The 17417-nt window shown below is 53.1% G+C and overlaps 2 protein-coding genes across 10 annotated transcripts in view; one reads left to right on the forward strand and one right to left on the reverse strand.

Annotated features, from left to right (window-relative positions):
- Nucleotides 1-6035: 6035 nt before the first annotated feature.
- NCDN (neurochondrin) lies at nucleotides 6036-14494 on the reverse strand. Of its 4 annotated transcripts, XM_023758470.1 has the most exons (8): nucleotides 14411-14494; nucleotides 14071-14138; nucleotides 13052-13192; nucleotides 10990-11958; nucleotides 10034-10275; nucleotides 9297-9521; nucleotides 8789-8931; nucleotides 6923-7546 (listed from the first exon to the last, which is right to left on the reverse strand). In XM_023758470.1, exons 2-8 carry the CDS (start codon nucleotides 14101-14103, stop codon nucleotides 7110-7112), a joined length of 2190 nt encoding a protein of 729 aa, XP_023614238.1. In that variant the 5' UTR covers nucleotides 14104-14138; nucleotides 14411-14494; the 3' UTR covers nucleotides 6923-7109. The 4 variants fall into 4 exon arrangements, with proteins under 4 accessions (XP_006094234.1, XP_023614238.1, XP_006094235.1 ...); XM_006094172.3 differs by having other exon boundaries at nucleotides 6036-7546; nucleotides 14071-14478; XM_006094173.3 differs by lacking the exon at nucleotides 14071-14138 and having other exon boundaries at nucleotides 14411-14488.
- Nucleotides 14495-14652: 158 nt separating this feature from the next.
- The window catches only part of KIAA0319L (KIAA0319 like), a 113767-nt gene continuing 111002 nt past the window's right edge, over nucleotides 14653-17417 (forward strand). For 2 of the 6 annotated variants that reach the window (XM_006094177.3, XM_023758469.1), the window contains exon 1: nucleotides 14653-14752. The gene's annotated coding sequence lies outside the window, so the exon portion shown is untranslated. Of the gene's footprint in view, nucleotides 14753-14849; nucleotides 15090-15637; nucleotides 15656-17417 lie in introns of those variants that run through there. The other 4 variants (XM_006094178.3, XM_014460445.2, XM_006094179.3 and 1 more) reach the window with 4 other exon arrangements.

A 17417-nucleotide genomic window follows, 5' to 3' on the forward strand; every position in this document is an offset into this window, starting at 1 on the left:
TGGGACGTAGGGGCTTTATTGCTTCTTGCCTTTGAGCAAAGCACCACTGTTCCTCAGCCTCAGCTTCCTTGTCTGTAAAATGGGTATCCGCCTTTTCTCTAACCATCTCACCTCGCCGTGGGCGATCGTGAAATGTGGAAGAAGTTTGTGAGCTGTAGACTCAAGGCCACCGGCTCATGTGTATGCGTGCGTGCGTGCGTGTGTGTGTGTGTGTGTGTGTGTGTGTAGGGGCCATCAGTCTCTCTGAATGTTTCCAGATCAAAGCGCCTCTGAGGGTGCCCACTTACTCCAGGAGGCTTCCCAGTGCCACGCCAGCGTCTGAGTAAGCTGGAGACGGTCTCTCCAGACAGAGTGTTGCCTGGGACTGAGGTTGAGCATGAGTTCCATCTGAGGAGGGCCTGGCTGGCTGAATGTGGGCCTGTTGAGTGAATCTGTGTGTAACGGACCCTGTGTGGATGGTATGTGATCCTTACACTAACACCCACAGGCTGTGTTACCATAGCAGACACTGGGTAGCTCTCAAGCATGTTCCAGTCTTTGTGGTTACTCTATCTTTCTTTTTTCCAAAACCTAATCCTGCCCTCCTGAGAGAAACAGGGACAGAGATTAAAGAAAGGGAAACGAGAGGAATGCTACGGGGAATGAGAATTAAGAAGGCAGAAGGAAGATGTTTTTTGAAAGCCAGAAGGAGCTCAAACCAGGGTATAACAGAAATCGTCCCAGCAAACATGTATTACAGAGAGTGCCAGACTCTGTGCTAAGTGCTTAATGAATAGTGAGCTATTGAACCCCCACAACAGCCCTATGAGACAGATAGCCTTATCGCCCCCATTCTCAGGTGAGGAGCATGAGGCACAGAGAGGTGAACTGACTTGCCCAAGGTCAAGCAGCTAGTTAAGTGCCAGAGTCGGGATAGCCCCCTTCTAGCCTCTCTGTGCTCAGAATTCCTAGTCTGTGTCGTCTGATACTCAGGTGCCTAGAATTTAGTCCTGACTTCAACTGACCTGTGATGCTGGGCAAATCCCTCTTCCTTTCTGGTCTGAGTTTCTGCAACTTCAAAAACAATAATAAAGTAGGGGAGGACAGAGAGGACTAGATGTGGGAGACAGACATAAAGGTAAAAAAATTGAGATAGATTAGAGGAGAAGGGGAGCTAGAGGAGACACCATTAACCCATGAAATGTAGGTGGAGGAGACTTGAAAGGGGTATCCCAGGAGGTACAGGTCTGGGTCATCTCAGCCTAGGGGTCTGTGGGGAATGAGGAGGCTAATAACAGCTAAAGAGTCGCCACCAAGAACTTTCCAGAGGTTGGACCACCAGCTAGAGTGGAGGATGAGACAGAACTGGGCAGCTCTGCAGCCTTCGTGGCCAGGACAGATCAGCGGTCAGGAGTATGCCTGTATGTGTGTCTATATATGTGGGTGTGTGAGTCTGTGGTGAGGCCACCCTCAACTTCAGCGAAGGACCTCAGAAGTCAGGCTCCAGGACAGGTGTATGTGTGCTGATGCATGGCATGCAGGTAGGTAGACCTCTTTGGGAGAAGTCCAGTGAGGCAAGGCTGTCATGCTTATGCCCAGCCGTGAGATCCCTCGCTTTCTCCAGCAGGCGTGGGGAGGCCAGAATGACAGGATGAGCTGTCTGTCCAGTGGCCTCCTTGGGTTTCCTCACCCTACTTCCCTGCAGCTAAGATACCCCCCCCTTTTTTTAAACCTTATTTTCCCTTCTTTTCTGGCCACTTCTCAGTCTTCTATTTCCGCCCTTTCCTTCCTCATCCTTAGTGTCAGTTATTCATCCTCAGAATTGCAGCTGCTGCCTTTTCTTCCTATCTACAATCTTCATGAGCCAGTTCATCCCCTCAAAACTTTAATGACTACCTGCCCTGTCTGCTGTTATCTCCCAGCTCTGTTATCTCCAGTCTGTATCTCTCACTAGAAATCCAGACCCTTAGATGCAATTGCCAGTAGGATACTTCCTCCAGACATCTTGTTGCCACCATCTGAAACTTGCCAAATCCAAAACTGAACCTCAACACCTCCTTCACCCCACCAGCAACCCCTACCTCTTTATCCTCCTGAGTTCTGTATTTCCATAAATGGCACCACCAACCTTCAAATTAAAAATTGAGTCATCCCAGACTCTGACTCTGACCTCCCCCACCCATAAGCTGCTCCACATGGAATGTTGTCATTTCTAACCTTTAAATGTATCTCTCCACTCCTCTGTCTGCACCTTAAGCTACATTCTTTCTCATAGACCAGTGGTCGGCAAACTGCGGCTCGCGAGCCACATGCGGCTCTTTGGCCCCTTGAGTGTGGCTCTTCCACAAAATACCGACTTCTGCACATGGGCCACGAAGTTTCAATCACACTGTACATGCACGCCCGCACGTGGTATTTTGTGGAAGAGCCACACTCAAGGGTCCAAAGAGCCGCATGTGGCTCACGAGCCACAGTTTGCCGACCACTGTCATAGACCACTAATTCTCAAAGTGTTGTCCCTGGACCAGCATCGCCTACATCATCTAGGAATGTGTTAGAGGTGCCAGGTCTTAGACCCCACCCCAAATTTGGTGAATCAGTATCTTGGGGGTGGGGGGGGAGGCTGGCAATCTGTGTTTTAATAAGCCCATATAAGGTAAATTCAAGCATAGTATAGTCTGCACACTACTGCCACCATCACAAACCTGCTAACTGGTCTCCTGCCTTCATCCACATCTCTTCTGATCTAATTCCAATTTCATTCAACAACAGTGACTAGACCATGTAACCTTCCTACTGAAAACTCTGCTGGGGCTCCCCAAGACCCATCTTCACGGGGAAGCTTAAACATTCTAACCAGCATTCCAGGCTTTTCGTAGCTGCAACTAATTTTCCTTTCCTGCCTCGTGAACTACTTCACAAGATAAAAGGAGAAAGAGAAAATGTGTCCTGCACTGGGGTTGATGCATGGCAGGTGCTCAGTGAATGCATAGTAAGTAAATGATAAATGGATCAATGGATGAGTTTATGAACCCCTCCGTCTGTTGGGCATTCCTATAGGAAGCTTCCCTGCAAGCATGGCCCTGGGTAGCTAGAAACCAGGTATAATCGAGAAAGTCATCTGAGAAAGAAGTGATTTTGCTTATGACTACTGGGGAGAGGGATGTTATCCATGGTCTGCTGCTGATTTGGGGAACTCCTAAAAATTTAAGGGTCCTAAGGGACCTAAGGGTCCTCTGTTGCTCTTCTCTTTCAGGCCCAGGGGACTCTTCATTCTCTCAGGCATGGAGGTGGACTGTGCTGGTTTCTCTGGGACACATGCACACATGTGGAGGCCTGAGATATGCATGGGACATGCAACCTGCACAGAGACACTCATGGGAAACACACATACCACATGGGAACACAGGACATATATTGACACATAGGTGTATATGTTCAAACATACATACATCCCCATTGGCATATTTGGCATATTGCTCTTCCCCCAGGCTCAGAATTTTCCCTCTCTTTTCAAAAAGTGAGTTTGCATTTGGACTTTTATGTAAAGAAAAAACTCGGGCCTGCCTCCTTTATTGTTGACACTGCCACCTTCCTCCCATCCTTTCATAACCTCCTGCTCTGGGCCTGGCTGAGCACAGGGGGAAATCTGGCACAAGGAGATGCTTAGGCTCCACCTTGTGGTTAGATCTCACAACTGCAGCTGGGGTCTCCCTATTTCCCTGGAGGCTGAATTACCTGGCCTCTCCTAGTTAGCCTAACCCCCTCCCTATTCCAGAGGCCAGAATTCTCTGACTGTCCCTCACTAAAGTACAGAGAGAACTCTATCGGCCTTGTATTGTGAGGCTTTCTTCAGCGTTTGGCTCCCTCGCTGCATGAGGGACAGTACTTTGAGGGCAGGGACCGTGAGTGGTTGCCACTTGCTTTGGGGCTCTTCTCTTTGAAGTTCCCCAGATGATCTCAATCACTCCCATGACTTTAAGGACCCTTACAACAACTTACAAATCTGTTGCTCATCCAGACCTGTCTCAACTCCAGAGCTCAGAAAGAAACTGCCCCCTGGATATTCCACAACTAGCACTAATGCACCCTTTACATTTAGAGCTTATATTTTGTACCATCCTGTTTCCTAGTGTTCCTCATGGCCTTATCCACTCAGTGGCCTAGATCAAGAATCTGGAAGTCATCCTTGGCTCTTCATCCATCTTCACTTCCAATTACTCACCACGCCCTATTAAATAACTCCTACCTATATTTTCTCCATCCTCACTGCAACTGGCTTAGTTCAGACTTACTACCTCCTCTCAAGCTCTGTGCTTCAGTTGTCCCCCTTACAGCCAAAATCATCTTGCTTAAATGCAAACTGGATCACATTCAATGTGCTCAAAAGTCTGCAGTCTCAGCATGATCCCACATCTAAGCTTCTTAGCACAGCACAGCAGGACTTAAGATCTGGTTCATGTCCACGCATCTTCCACACTCCCACTCACTCTCCACTAGAGCATTAATGACCTACTTGTAGTTCCCAAGCTTATATGCCTTACCTGCTGTTCCTCTGCTTGTCTACCCGGCAAGCCCCCCTCATCCTCAGGTCTCAGAGCAAATACTTTTCCTGGACTTATTCAGCCAGGCCGAGGGGCTCTCAGGCTCCAGCCACACTTTGTTCAAACCCCCATAGGAGCAACTGTTTATACCAGGGGTTCTCAAACTACGGCCCGCGGGCCACATGCAAATACAAATATTGTATTTGTTCCCGTTTTGTTTTTTTACTTCAAAATAAGATATGTGCAGTGTGCATAGGAATTTGTTCATAGTTTTTTTAAAAAACTATAGTCCGGCCCTCCAACGGTCTGAGGGACAGTGAACTGGCCCCCTGTTTAAAAAGTTTGAGGACCCCTGGTTTATACCTTTAGGAACTGTTTGTTGCCTTGTCTGTTTCCCCTCTAGATTTTAAGCTGCTTGAGAGCAGGGTTTGTCTTTTCATATTTTTCAGATTTCAGGGAATCCATGCTAAGAACATGACTTTCTGTACATCCAATAAGTAAATAAATATCCCTCTCTGTCTATGCATAGCCAACCATGAGGAGGCATTTAGGACATACTTAGAGAATGCTAGACTTAAGGGCCTAGATGGACAAGAGTCTGCAGAGAGTGTGGGCCCTGGGCTGGGCTAGCTCCAATCTGACGGCTTTGGCTCAGGCCTGGTGAGGCAGTGGGTGGTCTGCTCATCTGCTGAAGTCTCAGGCCCTTCCTCTTTTCACTTGCATAGAACAGAGGTGAATAGCTGGTTACTTGAAAGCCACATTTGGCCTGCAGATGTGTGTTGGGGTAGTAGTGATTGAATTTTAAAAATGATCAACATTTGAAAGTCAGATTCCATATAAAGATGAGGATTTCTGAAATCTCTTCAATAATTGGAGGATGTGGCCCTGGCCAGCTTGACTCAGTGGTTAGAGTGTCCACTGTCAGACTGAAGGGTTGCAGGTCTGATTCCCAGTCAAGGGCATGTACCTCAGTTGTAGGTTTGATCCCCGGCCTGTCAGGCGCATTCAGGAGGCAACCAATTGATGTGACTTTCTCACATCAATGTTTCTCTCTCTCCCCGCCATCTACTCTCTCTAAAAATCAATGAAAAAAATATCCTCAGGTAAGGATTAAAAAAAAAAATTAGAGAACGTGGCATTGCCACTTGGCAACAACCTGCTTACATGGAGGGGCAGCATTTCATCTGTACAGGTCACCAGGACCCCCACCAGACCTGCTCACATCAACTCGAGTTTGCAACCCTACACTAGCAATGAAGCGTGTGGGCTAAGTCAGATGGCCTGCATGAAGTCCTGGCTCTGGCACTTAGTAGCTGTAACTTAAGCAAATCACCTACCTATGCCTAAGTTTCTTCACCTGTAAAATCAGGGCAATGCCTGCTTCGTAGGGTTCTTGGGTGGGCTGAATAACACTGTGAAGTATGCTTAGTAGGGCTTGTGTTCAGCAAATGGTAGTTGTGATCTGCTGGGACCTGAGAGAGAGAAGATGCAGGATAGACCACAAAGGAGGCATCTTGTCACCAATGAACATTTATTGTGTCCACATGTGCACAGCTTTGAACTTGGCGATCACAGAACGCACTGGGGATAGGGGGGCGGTGCGGGAAGGAGGGAAGCAAGGAATCAGGTGTGTGTGTTGGGGTCCCCTTGGGTTCCTAAGAATGGTAGTCCCTGCTGGAGCCGCCAGTCGCGTCTCTCTGCAGAAAGGAGTCATAAGCAGGGGTGGGATTTAAAGCCAGGCACCACGATGGCGATGGGGTGCAATCACTAGGGAAACATGCGGTTTCTGGGGAAGTGTCCCTCCCAGCCAGGCCAGACGGCACCAGCGGGACAGAAATCAGATGCTCAGGTGTCCAAGCAGATAAGGACAAGCAAAATAAATAACCCCCCAACCCTCATCATCACTCTGCTGCAACATGACACAAAAGCTTAGAGACCAGGACCCAAGAGCTTCTGGGTCCCCTCAAGGAAGCTCAGGTGGAAGGTCTGCCCCCTCCAGGCCTGTCTGCCCAGGTTTCCTTAGACGGATGGGGCATTTCAGACCCTGGGTCACTGAAGTTGATAGGAAGAACTGCAATGTCAATGGCCTGAACCTGCTCTCTGCCCAACAGGGCCAAGGGCAAGAAGAAAATGGCCGATTTAAAGGATATGGACCTGGGAGGCCAGAGGGGCACCACAGCTTAGGGGAGCCCACACCCTGGCCGGCAGGGCATATGGGTTGAAGCAGCCAGCTCCTGCCAGCCCTGACACACCCTGGGGCCTCCCTCCTATGGGGGAGCCAGACATTGGGCACAATGATACCTAGTGCCCCCTCCCTGGGGGCTACTCCAATCTTCCCCGTCCTGGCGGGGACAGCCACGTTGATTTCCAAGACAACCCCTGCCCCTGAGCGGCCCCAGGGGGCGGGACGCAGTTCCTTACACTTGAAGGGTGGGCACCATGCCCTTGCCCTTGAAAAAGCCAGAAAGCTGGGGTGTTTGGGGGGGGAGTTTGGGAAGGGGATTCCAGTTTGGGGGCTTCAGGGAAGAGGCCTCCTCCCACCTTCCCTCACTGCCCACCCCCAGGTCTGTCCCCAGTGGAAACCCCTCATGGCTCTGACAGGCATTGCTCCAGGGCAGCCATGCGGTAGTGGCTGGCCGTCTCCTCACCCGCCTGCAGCCTCATGGCCTCCCGGCACAGCCGGTTGGCCCGTGCCAACTCCACCAGGACACCCTGATAGGCGGCAACCATCTCAGGCTTGACGGAGGTGGGGCTAACGCTGCCAAGCAGCTGGAGCAGCTCCTGTGGCCAGCGGGAGCGCAGGGCAGCAGGGGCCAGCCAGGGCAGCAGTGGCACGCAGCCAGTGAAGGCCTGCATGCCCAGGAACCAGAGCTCCTGCAGATCGGCCCAGATGCCCTCATAGTCAGGGGACAGGGCCAGCACTGCCTGGTCTGAGCCAGGTGTGGCCCGCGCCACGTGGGACTGGGATAGAAAGAGGATGGCGGCCGCGAAGAAACCTCTGGATGCTGGTGTTCCCTGAAGAGCTGGAAGGCAAGGAGTCGGGGCATTAACCAGAGGGGCCAGCTGCTTTGCCAGACCCTTACTTTCCCTTTCTATGTGGGCACTCAGGGAGCAAAGCATAGCCTGGAATGAGCCTTCCTGGGTTCAAGCCCCGCCTTTGATTTCACTGTGTGACCTTGGGTAATTCACTTTTCTGGGTCTTGCTTCTTCACTTGTAAAATGGGACCTACAGTAGTACTATAATCTTAAATACCTGCTGTGAGAATTAAATGTAATAATCTTGGTGCACTCAACCTCATGGTCAGACCTTCCTATAGCCTGAGTAGTGACAAGAGCCCTGCTGGGCTGGGCCTAGGGCTCCTCAACAGGCTGAGGAAGTTGCACCAATTTGATTCTTAGGCCAGAAGAGGGCGCCAAAGGGGACCGGGAGCTCGTGACCTAGCTTTGCTTACCTGCTGGGCTGGGGGTCACCCCTGCACTGCAGTCTCTCTCCCAGAGGCTGTTAGTCTAACCTGGTGGCATTTGTGAGTGAACCAGCATTGGGGCTCTGCTCAGGGCCTGTGGTGGTGATGCCTGGGACGGAGGGAGTTTGGGGCTAGAGAGCAGGGGGGCTCCTTGTCCTACTGCTGGGTACCCCCTTGGGATCCTTATAGGGAACAGAGGCAGCTGAGGGTACAGGCTCAGTACACCCTGTTTCCAGGCATCTGCTCAGCTCTTCCAACCTGACAGATGGGGCACAGGGAACAGGCAGGGACAGAGGGACCTAAGCAGACACCCACAGCCCAAGTGGGAGACACAAAGGGCTGGCAGGGGCTGGAGGGGCTGCCCCTCCCCCCGCACACAGCCAGAGTAAAGCAGGGTTGGGGAGAGGGAATGTGCAGAGGAGCACCAAGCACTGAAGCTCGTCACAAGGGAGGTGAGGTGCCAAGCAGAGAAAACCTCAATGGAGAGAAGTCAGGTTTCTGACTCAAGGCTGGGGGTGGCTCCACCTTGAAAACACTGGATTCAGATTCCTTGGGCTGCTGGATTTTCTGAGTAGGCCTGTACTTACACCCACCAGACCTTGCCTTAAAAGTCTTCAGAAGGAAGAGAATATGATCATTTTGCAAAGGGTAGGGTGGGGTTGGGGATGGAGACATAGAGAGTTCCTCTGGATTGGAAAATTCTGTAAAACCATTTTCTGAAAATGGTGACATGTCCAGTGGGCCAGCAGGTCCACCTAGCCGTCTGCCTCCATCCATTAGGACTGGGTCCCCAGGACTTACCTGGAGAGGTGCTAAGGAGCCGGGCCATGAGGAGGCCCAGGGTGGCCACGTTGGCAGCAAGAAGCAGCCTCCCCTGCTGCTGCACTAGTGCAGGTAGCGACGTCATCAGGGTGTTCATAAGAGAAGTGAAGCAGGCATCTCGCCTGGGAAGAAAGGGCAGTAAAGATGGGGGATAGGGGAGAGTTGATAGAGTCAGACCAAACCCTGGGAAAACTTGGGATCCTGGGGTCCCGGCTTCACCAGGCCAGGATTTGGCAAAAAAATTAGGCAGCAGGGTGGAGAGTTAATTTGGGCTCATGGCATCTGGGTTATGATTAGAATGGGCAGATGTGCCCAGAGGGATTCCAGAGATGTCACATCATTGTATGGGGTGATTCAGTGTATTCTGAGACCCTTTCATGCTAACACTAACAGGAACACATGGTCCCAGGGAAGCAAAGTAGATGGAAGTTTGGGCAAGTCTGAGCTGTAGCCCCCTTGCTTCCTCTGACCTCCTCCCCAGCCTCACTTGATCAATCCTGGTGCAGTGACCACGAGGTTGAGGAAGATGTGGCAGCAGGTCTGCAGGCCGATCTCCACGCTGTCGGGTAGCACTGAGGTGTCATGGCCAGGGGACGTGAGCTCCCACTGCTGCAGGAAATACTTGCACAGAAGCGAGGGTGCCCCCTCCTTGATCAGGATCTCCCGTGGCCCATCTTCAACGGTCAGGTGGCACCAGCCGGGCAGAAGGAGCCTGGGGGTATGGAAGGGACAGATGTGTGAGGAGTGGGGAGAGATTCCCTTTTTGGGGGCACCCCACTTAAGAGAAATGGAAGTAGGGGAGGAGGACACATCCTCATAGGTATCGCAGAAAAAGTACAAGCTTTGGAGATGCACAGGCCTAGGCTCAGACTTGGGCTCTGCCACATGGTGTGAGTGTGTGACTTTAACCTCCTTAAGTCTCACTTTTCTCATCCTGAAGATGCAGATGAGACTGACGTCACAGATTTGCTCTGTGGATGTAATGAGATCATTTTGGTAACGGGTATAGAAAAATGTCTGGCATGATATTCAATAAGCATGAGTTCTCTCCTAATAGAGCAATCTGGGGTTGACAAGTGAGACTTGGCAGTCCAGGAGTCCTGTGGGAACAAGCCTTCTCAGAAAAACAGAGACAATCCTCAAGGCAATCTCCAGTCAGGAAGTTATGACTGGAGACTTTTCTTTAAAACAGTCTGGCTGGACAAACTGCAACTACAAACTCACCGGAGAGCATCCCCTGGCCAGGTGGGCCCTGGAGTGGTGGGGGAGATGGCCAGGTTGGCCACCTGCTGAGAGAGGTCATTGGCTTCCTCAGCCTCCTCATAGAGGGTCTTGGCATAGCGAACGAGGAAGGGCAGCAGTTGGCAGACCTCCTTGCGCAGGGATGAGGTCTCCTCGGCCAGCCAGGCACCCAGGATCCGCACCGAAGCAAACACAAAGGGCTCCTTCTGCTTCTCCGGCCCCACCTGTAGCCACAGGACCCCCTTGAGATGGAGCAGGATCCCTGCCTGGACAGCATGCCAGCCAGCTTTGCAACAACAACTAGAAGGGAATTCTAGTCCTGGCCATCTAAGGCAGGCCCTCAATGCATGTCTGCCAACTGGACTATAGATGTCATGCCCTTGTACTTGCTGGGACTCAACTAGTATTCCCCTTGTCCTGCCACCTCTAAAGTATTTCAGGGCTAGAAGGAAACTTGGAGGTCCAGAGCTAAGTAAACACTGCCTCTACAGAAGCTCTGAACCGGGCGGAGTTAGCTGAACTCCTACAGAGAGCAGGAACCAGGCAGCCTCGCTCCTTTTCCCTACAGGGTTTCAAGTTTGTATGTGCATGTGTGTAAAACAATGCTACGGATTGAGCAGAACAGACTGCTTCAATTGTATGTGTGTGTGTGTGTACTGGGGGGAGAGTTGTGAGTGGGAGGTTACTGTGTTATGTGCGCGTGTGTGTACTGTGAGTGCACATATGGTGTGTGGTATGGTGCTTGTGTGGGGGCACAAGGAGGGAGAGAGAGGAAGGCTCGGTCACACACTACATCCAGGAGTGCTGCAGGATCAGCCCTCGGTAAGAGCATCTTCACTGTCTCCCCATGACATGGAGGGGCAGGAGTTTTACTTTCCCCTTCCCCATGCCTACTGGCTCCCCCCACAGTGCACCCTCTGGGGTCACTGCACCCTCACCTGCTGCAGGTAGTGGATGACAGCCCCGATGGCCTCCTTCATGATGCTCACAAGCTGCACCTTCTGTGGCTCCTTAAGCAGTGACTGCTCACAGCGGGTGCATTCCTGGATCCCCAACTCCATGAGGGCATAGCAGGCAGTCACCACATCCTCTTTTACCTCTGTGCCTGTCTCCTCCAGTGCCAGCCGTACCTCCACACATGCCAGATTCACCAGCAGGGCCAGGAACTTGCTCCCGGAGCTGCCCGCCGGGATCCAAGTGGAGCCACAGGCGTGCGCCAGACGGGCTGCCAGCTTTAGTGCAGGGTTGCGCTGCCAGGAGCTCAGCTTGCTGCCGAGGATACGTGCCAGCCCGGCCTGCAGATCCCGGAGGCATTCAGAGGGCACGGTTGTCGGGGGCAGAAAGAGAGGCAGCAGTTGGCAGAGCTCAAACTTGCTGGCATCTTCGGCTTTCTGGAAATCTTCACTAAGGCCCCGCAACACCGCCAGCAGGTCGGGCTCCGCCTCCTTCCAGCACTGTGTCTCAGCAGCAGCCAGCAGCCCCACCAGAAGTGCCAGGGCTTGGTCAAAGCCATAGCCATGCCCCAGGTATGCCTGACACAGGGCAGACACGGTGCCACCGGCAATGAGGTGCCGGGGCCCACGGGGTGTACCTGCCACAGCTGTCAGGCATTGGTAGGTGTCATCGATCATGGAACGGCGGGCAGCATCATCAGGGTCGCCCCTAGCTGTGAGGAAGGTGCCAAGGATGGGGATCTTGTTTAGGACCTGGGGATGGGCAGCCAGTTCAGGATCACTGCAAAAGCAGGCCAGCAGGGCCACACCCAGGGCTCGGAGAACGTGGTCAGGGCAGCCATCCGGTGCCTCCTTGGTGGTCAGGAGACGATTGGGGAAGGTGAAGCCCACGGCATCAAAAATCCGCCGCCGGGTTTTGGCATCGATGTCACCTGCTTTGACTGCCTTGGTCACCTGAAGGGGGAGTATGTGCGATCAGCAGGATGAAAGAGGTGGCAAAGACTGTCCCCTTGTACCCTGGGGTGTTGACTCTAGCAGGATAGGTTAAGTAATGGGACTCACTCTGGGATCAGGAAGCCTCCCAGAGATCATTTCATCCAGCTCCTTCCTTCTCCCTGGAGACAGACAGGTGTGACTTCTAGGATCCCTCATCTATGATTATCTCCGTGGAAGGGAGGTCCAGGCCTCCTCAACTAACCGTTCTTCCATTTCATCACCTGGTCAGTTAGAAAGTTCTTCCTGATGTCTAATCTAGATGCCTACAACCTGAGTTGGAAGGGCCTTAGAACTGAGTATTTAAGATCCTCCAAGGATTTAGAGTCCCTTCCTAATTGCTCCCTCCAGCGAAGTCTCTGATCCATTCCCGCCACATTCTCAGGGGAAATGGCTCCTGTGTCTCGCCACTCTGCCTGTCAAAACATTTCCCCTTACATTTCACCTAAACACCTCCTCTGCTGCAGTGTGAGCCCTTGACTCCAGAGCCTTCTCCTTGTTGCCATGGCAAACAAGCAGCGGGCTGTACTCCCTCCTCCCTTCACCCCCCACACACCAACCCCCCTCTTCCCAGCACTGCAGCTTCTGCTCTGCTGTCCCCAGCTTGGGTTTCTCTAACGGGGTTAAGCCCAGAGCCAGTTCCCTTATCCTCAACCTCCCTACTGCCATCCTGGCCATCCCCTTGGGACCCCTTCCCGGTCACTTCCAGTCCTGCTATTCTTCCCACCCCAGAACAACCATCCCCAGCCCTCAAGTACTCTGCACTTGTTACTACCTGCTGCTGTTACCCTATGAGTCAGCTCCCATCTGCTCTGGGACACCCCAGAGAGCAGACCCAGGCAGCCTCCTCCAAAGCTCCTAGGGCCACAAGCATTATTCACCCCCATTCTCCCCTTTGCCCCTCTATTCAGTCCCAAGAGGCATCTTGAGTCTACTTTGGTGACTCCAGGGTTGCCAGCACCACCTATATATCCTTGGGGATTTGCTGACCCCATTCCTAGGGGGCCCAACCACCCAGCCCTTCCCACCTCCCCATTTTCAGTTAGCTCCTTACTAGCAGCAGGGCTGCAAACTGCTCGCTGTCATTCTTGGCCTCACGGAGGGCTCCTAGGTAGCGCTCCAGGGTGGGGTTTCGGCCCTCTGCCTGGTTCAGAGCTGGCTCACAATCCGAGGCCATGATGCCCGTCTTGCCCAACTGTGAACACAAGAGGGACTGAGCATCCCTCTGCAGAGGAGGGGCGGGGGCGGGGGCAGGGGTGGGAGTGGAAGATGGAAGGAGGGATTAGCACAGAGGGAGGGATGGGCTCCTCAGGAGTGACCTCCCTTTAAGGGGCTGGACCTGCAAATCTTTAGGGATGAAGGGACCCTGGTCCAAGGTCACCTCCAGAAAGCGGGAATGAAAGGACCATGCATCCTGCTGCTCAGCTGGACAGCTCTCCTCACCAACCTCCTGGGAGTGCGAGGGGCTGGCCCCCCAGTCCAGCTGTCCCCTGGCACCAGCAGCCTAGTTTTATCTCCCTCCGCTAAGCCACACAGGGAGGGAGTGGTGAGGACAGACAAGTAGGAATGGAGACATATAAGGGTGAAGTTCGATTATCCGTACTCAGACTGACATGAGGAAAAAGGCATCCTGACATGAGGAAAAGGGCATCTTCAGACAGAAAAGCAGGACACAAGCCTCAGCTGAATGAGGATGCAGGGCGCAGAGTAGGGGAGCTTGGAGCCCTCTGGGGACCCCACCCCTCCAGCCAGGGCTCTCGGTCGCCCCCGCAGGCTCCTTGCCTCCTCTCCTTTCCCTCCCTCGGGCAGCAGCAGCGGCAGCAGCAGCGGCAGCGGCGGCGGCGGCAGCAGCAGCAGCAGCAGCAGCAGCAGCAGCAGAATTAACCCCTTGCTCTCCCTCTCCTCGCCCTCCCCGCCTCGCTACCAGCCTGTGGGTGCCGGCAGGGGCTGGAGAAGCAAGAAAGGGTCCCGGGTAGCTCCCAGGACAACGGAGAATCCAAAAGCCGGATAATCGAAGAGGGGCTGCAGAGATGGGGGGATGAGAAGGGGAGAGGGGTTCCTGGCAGTCACCACCTGTCCGGCTGCAGCCAGGTCACAACACGACATTGATGAAGTCACGACAGGGCGGCGATGAGATCACACTTCACGATGGTGCGGTGATGTCACGGAGAGATCACGGCAATATCACAAGGGACAGCCCCCAAAGATGAGAGGGCAAATTAAAAAAAAAAGAAAAAAGCTATCTATTGAAAAGAGCTGTGACAAAATGGAGTCTCGACAGGGCACGAAGATGTCGCGATATGGCGCGATGGAGTCACGATAGGGTCTCCGGGGTGTGTCGGCGTCGATCAGCGCCGGCTCGGAGAGGCCCCGGCTGGGAGGCAGGGGAGGGCCTGAAGGGGGCTGAGCTCACCAGGCTGCGGCCCCGAGCGGCGAAGTCCTCTCTGAGCGAGCGCGATGCTCCGGGAGCCTGGGGCCGCTGCTCACACCGCGTTGCCCACTCCCAGCTCCCGGCGGCTGTAGCTCCGCCCCCACCCCCGCAGCGCTCTCGACCAATCAGAGGCGGCTTCACTCCGGGCGCTGACCAATAGCACGGAGGGGCGCTAAGCGGTCGAAGGTGCTGCCGCCGCCGCCATCTTGCTTGTGGGTATTGCCCGAGTCCGGGGCCCGGGCGCGCGCAGGGCAGGCGGAGGTGCAGACCGCCTCTGGAGTGCGGGAGGCGACGGCCCGGAGGCTCTGGTTCCTCAGCCCGTAGGTAGTTCTGCCTCCCAGCCCTGCCCCTCCTCCCGTCGGTCTCGCGGCTGGAGTTGAGTTTCCTTGGGGGGCGGGGGGTAGGGCGGGAGGGCTAGCTAAGCATGAAGAGTGTATTTCCGGGTTGCGCCCGGAGGTGGGAGGAGGCGGCGTTTCCGGCCGCCGTCGCTGTCCGGCAAGGCTGAGGCGAGAGGGAGCTGCTGGGTGGGAAGCCCGTGCTACCTTCTTCCTCTTCCTCCCACTCCGGGTGAGGGGAGCGGAGGTGGGGTCCCGACCCCATGGACCGGGAGGCGGCGGAGGCGCCCGATAGCCGGGGCCCCGCTGTGTGGCCCTGAGCCCTGGTAGGTGGCCCGAGGCGGCCGGCTGCCCGGCCGAGGACCACGAGCTCAGGGGAGGGGCAGGCGGAACGGGCTATTTCTGGGGTGCGCTGCGGGGTGCTGGGACCCGGAGGTGGCGCTTCTGGCCCGGCTAGGACTGCCAGCTGCTTCTGGCTTGATGGGTGCGGAGGTCGGGTCCCAGGCTGCACTCCTCTTCTCAGGCCGGGCCGGGCCTGGCAGCTCCCTCCATCCCTGAAGGACAGACCGGCTCGGGGCGCCGCGGTCTCAGCCCCTCGGCTTCTGCAGCCTCGCCCTTAGCTGCTGTCTCAGGTGTTTGGCGTTTGCACCTGGATAGAGAGTTGATGCAGATTAAGGAGGGCGGGGCTGAGCACGACGTGTAAATTACTCTGCGGAAACCTGCCTTTTCCAAGACTTGGACAATTCTGCCCCACGGAGGGGTCCCGTGGGGGCTTGCAGGGAGCACAAAGGTGACATGAAGGAAATCAAAAGAGAACCAGGCAGGATTCCAGGCAAGCTTTGCCTTCTCTCACCTCATGGTGGTTGTGCCCAACCGACATTAGATGCAGCAGGTGAAGAGAATTAGCTGACTCGTGTGCTTTCTTATATGATTAACAGGCTGGAAGCTAGGAACAAATTGGATAGACGACCCCCTCCCCCGGCCCCCCAGAACAATCTGTTCATTTCCCCAGCTATTTGGAAAACAATGTCTGCAAATATAAGCAAAGCTATTTATTCATGACAGTCTGTTCTGTAACTTTCTCAAATATCTGAGACTTTTTTTTTTAAAGGGAGCTTTATTCTTGATTACTCACACCAACTGAATAGGCTGTTCAAACATATCTTATCGCTGTGTACATAAATGGAGTTCCACGTATGTAGCTGACAGACTGAACTAGGATACGTTCCCCATCAACCTGAAGTATTAAGTAAACATTACCCCCTGCTCTGTCTGAACAGCTGCTGCAACAGAGAGTGCTTTTATTTCGGGTGTGCGTACTTGTAACGCCCCAAATGCCAGAACTGTCGCAGGCTTTTCTGGAGTTTCACTTGTCAAGTATTGTGGGGGTGTGCGTTGTCTCCCTGGGCTGTTACCGTTGACTCTGTAACCAACCATTTGGATCTTGGTGATGTGTTATTCCTGCCCCGGTCAGCAAGCCTTTTTGTGCCCTTTGGCAATTGTAGGTTTCATAGGAGTGACTGGGTGGGAGTTCATAGCATAGCTCTGCCTCTCTCTTATGCATGATTTGTAAGACATTGTACTTCTAATCAGCTTGCTAATTCAATAGTGTTTATTACTCCCATTTTCAAAACCTATTCATTTAATGCTTCTATCGCCCACCTGTCACGCTATTACTGATAACAGGTGCTGAGTCACCTTGAGTTTAAAATCCTTTTGTGGAAGACAGAAAGATACATGCTCCCTCCCTCCCTCCCTCCCTCCCTCTCTCCCTCCCTCTCTCCCTCTCTCCCTCTCTCCCATTACATCTTAGGAGGCTAGAGAAGTTGCTGGATATACTAGTACTTTCTAACTTAGGCTCCGTTTATTAATCTCTTGAGCATGTGTCTGGTGCACACACCTTTCTGCCCCCTTTCCCCTAACACAATTACAAAACAACTAAAAACAGGAATGGATGGAAGTGAATGAGAAAGATGAAGTCCTTTGTATGCTTAAGGTTCAGTGAGAGCCTTTTCTTGGTTGGGCTGTATCTTTTGTAGCAGTGTGTGTGTTTCCTGATATTAGTATTCATATCCCACCCATGCAATGCCATTCTCCCTGTATGTTGGCTGGCAACGGGGGTTGTCAGTCTGTGCCATTTGCCAGATGTAGATGACAGGTGCACATTTAAGACAGAAGCTTCTTTTAAAAAATTGATCTAAGAGAGGTGACTCAGGCCAAACCCTAACACTAACAGAAAGGAAAGGAGGGAGATAGAGGGAAGGAGGGGGAGAGGGAGAGGAACATCAATATAAGAGAGAAACATTTTACAGTTGCCTCCCACACATGCCCGACTGGGGATCAAACCTGAATCCTGGGTATGTGCCCTGACCGGGAATCAAACACCAACTTCTGGTGTAGGGGATGACTCTCCAACCAACTGAGCTATATAGGCCAGGGCTTGGACAGAAAGTTTTTGAGTGGCTTCTTCAGAACTTGATCAACTCTAATAATGTTGCCAGGATTTATATAATTATATGATATAGGGAAGTTGTGTAAGACAGAAGAAATTGATGGAAAATTATGTTTTCCTCCTGAAAGGGACATAAATCAAATAGCCCCTAGATTCTAGAGTAGCCAGCAGAATATCTAGCACACAGTAGGGGCTCGGTAAA

Source organism: Myotis lucifugus, unplaced genomic scaffold (assembly GCF_000147115.1).
Source record: "Myotis lucifugus unplaced genomic scaffold, Myoluc2.0 scaffold_131, whole genome shotgun sequence".
NCBI lineage: Eukaryota > Metazoa > Chordata > Mammalia > Chiroptera > Vespertilionidae > Myotis > Myotis lucifugus.